Source organism: Myotis brandtii, unplaced genomic scaffold (genome assembly GCF_000412655.1).
Source record: "Myotis brandtii unplaced genomic scaffold, ASM41265v1 scaffold643, whole genome shotgun sequence".
Taxonomy (NCBI): Eukaryota; Metazoa; Chordata; class Mammalia; order Chiroptera; family Vespertilionidae; genus Myotis; species Myotis brandtii.
Genome location: NW_005370478.1, coordinates 264,059 through 270,754, shown reverse-complemented (window position 1 = coordinate 270,754; position 6,696 = coordinate 264,059). Strand labels below are relative to the sequence as shown.

At 55.2% G+C, this 6,696-nt stretch overlaps 1 protein-coding gene across 2 annotated transcripts in view; it reads left to right on the top strand.

The window, feature by feature from the left end:
- Positions 1–2,591: 2,591 nt before the first annotated feature.
- Positions 2,592–6,696, top strand: part of SELENBP1 (selenium binding protein 1) — a 10,880-nt gene continuing 6,775 nt past the window's right edge. Inside the window, exons 1-2 of one of the 2 annotated variants that reach the window (XM_005880599.2) lie at positions 2,592–3,071; positions 5,599–5,697. In XM_005880599.2, the coding sequence (XP_005880661.1) occupies positions 5,694–5,697 (4 nt within the window). In that variant the 5' untranslated portion in view covers positions 2,592–3,071; positions 5,599–5,693. The other variant, XM_014528670.1, reaches the window with a different exon arrangement.

The following is a 6,696-nucleotide window of genomic DNA, read 5'->3' as shown; positions in this document are numbered from 1 at the left end:
CAGACTTTTGACAAGCGGAAAGAGGAACTACCACCATATTCCTTCCCAGGGTGGCCCTTTCCACATTTCTACTCATGGCTGTGACCCTGGGCAGGTCCTGGTGGAAACAGCAGGATAGCGATGGTGTACGGGAGCCAGAATCCAGGACAGGCCCCACGGTTTTTCCCAGGCCTCCCTCCGATTCCAGGTAGAACTGAAGACGGGTCTGTCAAGCCTGGGGGATGCCGGTCTTGCTGGGACTCTTGGAGACGTATCCCCCACCTCCTTCCCGGGCGGCATCTTTGTGCTGAGCTGACAAAACCAGGGTCCTGGGCTCCCCAGGACATTGGGGGGATATGTTCCTGCTTGTCTGGAGCTGCAGTAGAGAAGCTGGCTCAGAGATCTGACTCCAGGGACCAAAGGACCTGCCAGCCTCAAATAGAAATGGCTTTTAACTTCCTTTGGATATTTTCTTTACAGTATTGTAACATGTCCAAATTGAGGCTACCCTCAGGGTTTTCATGGCTTAATTGGGGCCATTAACTAAGACTGATGCAATTCTTTCTTTCCAGGGCTCTTAACCGAGATGCAAGAGCCAAGTGGACCTCTGTAAAGGCGGAGATGATTGCATGAAAGCCGCTTTATGGCTCTGGTCTCAGCTCTTCTGGAGCCAGGCGTGGCCCCTGAGGAGGCTGGGGTGGGGGGTGGGGGGGCAAGCTTTCGCCTGAGTCCCTGTAACCTAGGTCGGCTGGTACCTCTTCTAGGCCACACGATTGGTTTGCAAACCCATGTCACCTTCTTCCCTGTAGATTAGATGTGTAGTAAGACACGTAACCTCATTTCTGTTCTGGTCAGACCCTTCTTCACTTAAACAAAAGACCAGTCTTTAAGGTACCACCCTTTCTCACCTACGTGAGATGAACAAGATTTTAGAGATTTATCAGAAGAGACAATAGAAACGTATGGACCCTCTTTAGATCTTGATTCAAATAAGTAAACTGTAATACAAAGATGTATGTGATGGTAGGGGAAATTTGAACACTGAACAAATATCGAGGGGAAATTTGAACACTGAACGAATATTGACTTGGAATCGAACCTGCCACCCTTTGGTGTATGGGACGATGCTCCAACCAACTGAGCTACCCGGCCAGGGGCAAAGAGAGAATATTTCCGAGTGGAATGGAGGTGGAGAGGAAGCCCTCCAAGTGCCTCTCACATCCTGCCTTTCCTGGGAAGCCCTGGCAGAGGGCATTGGCTTTTATTTTATTTACCTTGTTGCCTTCAGCTTGAACTTGTAGGGCGCGGCTATAGGATTAAGCCTCCGACTGACCTGTTGGCAAAGCCACAAACAAGTCCCAGCTTGGAGGGCACAGTCCTCTTAGCATAATTAGGCTTGACCTTATGATGCTCCCTAGATCCTATCTGGGCAGCTAATGGGTGAGGGAGATGCAGCAAGCCCTGCCAAAACAAGTGAAACTCACAAGAACATTGTAACTATGGTGACCACTACCTTGTTTACCTCTGGCTATAAAATAAAGGCTCAGCTTGCTGTCTGGGTCTCTCTCTGTGGCCTCAGCCAGGCACAGGAAGATCCACCTAGATAGACCAAGCTTATTCTCTTTGTCTGTTACTTCTTCATCCTTGACCGCCCTTACTCAGGCTTGCGGAACCCTTGGCTGAAGCCTCAGCCAGGCACAGGAAGATCCACCTAGATAGACCCAGCTTATTCTCTTTGTTACTTCTTCATCCTTGACCGCCCTCGCTCAGGCTTGCGGAACCCTTGGCTGAGCTGGCTCGGCACAGAACTCAGGGAGGTGCTGTGAGATGAGTGTGAACAGCTGGATGAATGAATAAAACTCTGCTTCCGTGATGTGAGATGAAAAGGCTATGTAAATACCTCTCCAGGTTGGCTGTGGGCGGCACCTGCCCTAACTGCTGTGGGGCAGGGCTCCGGCCCACCCTAGTCACACCCGGTAACAGGTCAGTAAACGCTACTCCCTTCCTCTGAGGTCCTCTAGTTGGTCTGTTAAATGTTAAATGACAGCTGTTAAAACGAGCAGGTTCGGCCTCAGAAACTCTGCTTAGCTCCCCAAAACCTCAACCTGTCCAGCCAGTCCTGCTTCAGGCCTCGCAGGCCGCCACCTGGTCCGCTACAGGCATTTTGTCGGCCTTTGTGTGGTGGGTGTTTCTAGTTCCTTGCATACAATTCTGTACCTGTGTGTCCCAGAGAATCCTGTCGAATGTCACACACTCAGTCACCTTGCATTTTCCTGCTTCCTTCATAGCCCTTACCCGAAATGATGTTACTTGTTTATATGTTTACTTGGTCCTTGGCCGCCTCCCTTAGAAGGTTCTCTCTGTGACCACAGAAACTTTGTCTTGTTCACCACTTTCTTTGCCAAAACAGAAATGTTTGTGGAGCGCAAGAGGGAATGAATGATGGAGCATGTGCATGTGTGTCTTCCAGAGGACTCGGCAGGCCGGTTGGTGGGACAGCTGCAGGGAGGGCGGGGCCAGGGTCAGTCCTTCCCGTGGGCTCCCCCGTGGCCGTCACCTGCACCACATATGATCTTCCATCCTTCATTCTCTCTCTCTCTCAATCTCTCTATCTCTATCTCTATCTCCATCTCTTTAATTGGGGTTTTGGTTACTGTTATAATAATGTTATGGTCATAAGGAAACCTCTAATGTGTGGAAATAATTATTGTGGGAAATGTTTGCTGTGTGAAGACCCCAATACTCTGTAACTTCCAAAATGTGGTGAACACCCCACTATCTTGATGTGAATGCCCCAAGCCCTTAAAGCGTAACCACCCTGCTCCTAGCATAAGGCACACCGTCTGGCCCACACTGATAAGACACAGTTGTTTACCACCGGCTATATAAGCACCAGATTTTCTCCAGTGGACGTCTCCTGCCTGATGAGAGGAGGACTCCACGTTGCTCCATGAGACCAGCCCCTGACTGACTGCTCTGCTGTGCAAGCCTGAACCAACTGCGGCCGCCTGTCTGTCCCCGCCTTCGTCGTCCGTCTTTCGGTGTGCATCGCCGGGTGGCCTTTGCCGGAGCCCAGGACCCACTAGGAATAGGTAAATAAACCCTGTGTGACTGCATACTAATTCTGTCTTGTGTGTTCATGTGTTCCGGTTCGGCTCAGCTGTCTAGACACTGAAGTACCAGGGGATAGGCCCTTATTGCTGACTCCTGGTCACCTGTGTTTGTCCCACTAAGTCTAGACAGATAAATAATTGGGACATAATTGGGACAGTTACTAAGGTAATATATGCTCATTAGTTTAAAAAATACAGAAGTAAAGCAAGTAAACGTGGATTTTCGATCCCTCCTCCCAGTGCCTCTCCAGACAACCATGGTTAGCCCTTGGATGCATGCCTTTCAGTCCTTCCTCCCTCACAGGCGCCTCCACTCCTCCTCCTCCTCCTCATGAAGACCCACCTGCTCCGTCAGGAACATCTGTTCTCCACTCCTCTCCCCATTTCAGAGCAAGAGCCTCTCTGTCCTGAGGCTTCCAAAAACAGATGCCAAACCCTCACCATTCCTTCTGGTTCCCCGCCCCCCTCTCCTCCAACACAAAGCACAGCACAGCCCCGCGGGCTTGGAAAAGTGAGCATTTTGTACACCTTTGCATCTGGGGCCATGAGTCTGGGTAGAAACCCTGAGGTGAGGGTGCCCTGGAGGAGCCACAGAGACCCGCCAGGTCAGAGCAGAGCATGAAAGAACTTGCAGTCAACCACAGGCTCTGGAACGAGCAAAAAAGCTGCTTTTGGGAGTTAAACATTCCAGAGCTTTTGGTAAGAGGCTGGCGATGAGGTGTCTTGGGTGCTGGGCTACTTCAAGCCGAAAAGCAGGCGAGTAGAGAGGAGGTAGGAGATGGGGCCCTCGGAGAAGGGGAGCCCGAGGGGCAGGACGAAGGCAGCGTGAGTGGAGGCAGCCAGGGGACTAGCAAAGGGGAAGAAGCAGCCCTGAGGGGCCACCGTCTGCAGGGCAGCTGCGCCCGGGCTGACTGACGGTGCAGTGGTGAGGACGCAGGCACAGGAAAGGGCCACGGGCCGTGAGTGATGTTGGGGATGGGAGGGGACCCCTGCCCTGGGCAGCCACAGGGGATCTTCCTTTGTGGACTCATGACCCTTCCTCACCCATGGGAGCCAGGGAGACAGACACCCTTCACACTGGGGACCAGTTTGGCCTCCTTCCCTCCACTCTGGTTCAGAAACCCTGTGGCTCTTTCCACTGGCGACGTCAAGCCCAAATGTGTCCCTGTCACTTCCCAGTAAGCACTGCGCCAGAACATTCATCAGGGGGATGAAAATGACTGTGGACACGGCTCCTCGAAGAGTGGGGCAGGGGTCACCCTGTCGGGCAGCCACCTGGGAGGAAAGAGGAAGCTTGGCTTCAGGATGGAGACCAGTTTGGGGGAGTTCCCTTGTCCAGACATTCCAGCCCCGGCGACTCCGGAGGAGGCAGCCCAGAGAGAGCTAACAGATCAGGCCTCGGTCTGGCTTCCGTTCTTCAGCAAGCGGGTGCCGTTTGCCTGGGTACCGTGGCCTGGCCCTGGGGCCCTGGGACCCTGGAGTCTCAGGCTCAGCGCCCTGGTCATCACTGAATCCTTGGCTGGGGGCTCCCTCCTGGATAGATGAAGACCCTGAGTCTTGTGACTGGTCCTAGGTCAGCTAGAGACAGAGGCCGCCTGGGGAGCCGCTGAGGCACCAGCTGGGACGTGAGGGGGAGGCACTCCACATCTGCCTCCTGAGGTTTAGGGAGGTAATAATGGGCATTGAGGAGTTTCCCTCATTTCGAAGGGAATTAATGGGCAGGAGAAAGTGGAACCTGGTTCCTGGCAGGCAGCTGCGGCAGGAAGACAGGGGGTTGCTGGCCATGGGAGGGCAGGGCTAGGCCTGGTGGAGCACAGGTGTCTGGGATGAGAGGACCATCCCAGGGGAGAGCTGACGTGGCTGTGCGAGGAGAAGCAAGCAGGCCCACCGCTCCGGGTGCCCCTGAACACCGGCAGACAAGTCCAAGGCCAGGACCAAGGAGGCCCAGGAACACGTGCAGGACATGGGCGCTCACGCTATCACACCACCCACAGGGCACATGTGCACATGCCCACACAGGCTGAATCTCCTGGCAGGCACACGTCCCATAAGCACACAGAACACGCCCAAGTCCAGAAACACACATACATCCACACAGGCGCACTCATACAGAACAGCAGCACAGATGTGTGCACGCAGGCACATATTCAGACACAGACACGGCACACACTCATGCAGCCACATACACAGAAGCGCCCACAGGGGCACCACGGAGGTGACAGGAGCACGCACAGGCTCAGACACAAACTCACACATGCCCAGGCACCCATGAAGGAGATACACACGCAGGCACAACACAGAGCTGCATGTGCACAGGCACTCGCGCGCACACACACACACACACACACACACTCCCTGTAACTCAGACTCCAGCTGCCCGGCCATGTGAGAGTTCCTGGCCAGCTGCCCTTAGTCCTTCCCTCTGGCTGCAGCCTGGCCCTCCCTCTGCTCCGCCCAAACCCAATGGTCAAATAAATTCCTTCCCTTTGCGCCTGGCCCGGGACAGCCTCCCAGGAACTTCTGCCTCTGACTACAGCGCAGCTTCCCTCCTCTGCCCGCTCCTGGCAGGCCCTGCAGGACCCCAACGTACCAGCCAGCAGCATGGGTAAGGAGTGGGCCTCGGCACCACAACCCGGACCACCTGCAGGAAGTGGCAGAAACCTGGGTTGGGGGCAGCTGGTTACGGAACAGAGGGCTGGATCCGGACCCTCCATCCCCTCCTCCTCCCCACACCTGCATGTACCAGCTGAGCCAACGTGAGGTTTGGAGGTGCTGGGAAGGGGGGCGGAGGGACTGCTGGGAAAGGTGACCGCTGGCTCCCCAGCTACGGCCTGGGGACAGGGCGCCTTTCTGCAGCTGAGAAGATCCGGTCTGGGCACTTGGGAGTGGAACCTCTGTGCCCCTGGCAGTCACCATAGTAGGCACAATCCTGATTTCAGCCCTGGGCCAGCTGCTTTCCCCAGGTTGCAGGGAGCCCAGGCCTCCAATGCACAGGCTTGCTCTCTAGCTATCCCAAATCACCAGTCCCTCCTGGGGGAGGGGGAAGCCCACAGTCTCTCCCAGGGGCCTGTTGCCTCACCACCATCCTCTCAGTCGCCAAAGTCCTCCCCTTCCCCCGCCCATGGGAGTGGATGTCAGGCTGAGGAGGAGTCTGGGTCTGAAAGTGTCAAAGTCCTTGTCCCCTTAAATCTGGCTCTCTCCTGGCTGGCAGGATGCCCAGCAGCCAGCCTGGCCCTGGGAAAACTGAATGAACTTCCTGGGTTCACCTCAAGCCCAAAGATGTTCAGAGATCTCGGCCTGAGATGCTTGTGTGTGTGTGGGGGGGGGGGGGGGGGTCCCAGGAAAAGGCTGATGCTCCCTGGCTGAGGGGCGACCATGCAGGCGGCATCACCTCCTTCGTACCTTCGCTCTCCGACTCTGCTCGGCTTGGCAGGGCTTGTATCTCTGTCTTCACATCTGGAGGATTGAATCTCCTTCCCTCTCTGTGTCCAGACCCTCCTTCCCCTCCCCCACGTCTTCCCTGCCACGTTCTGACCGCCTGGCTGTGTAACAGAACGCCTCCCCTTAATTCCTTTGGACTGGACCTCTCTCAGCCTGTCCCCAC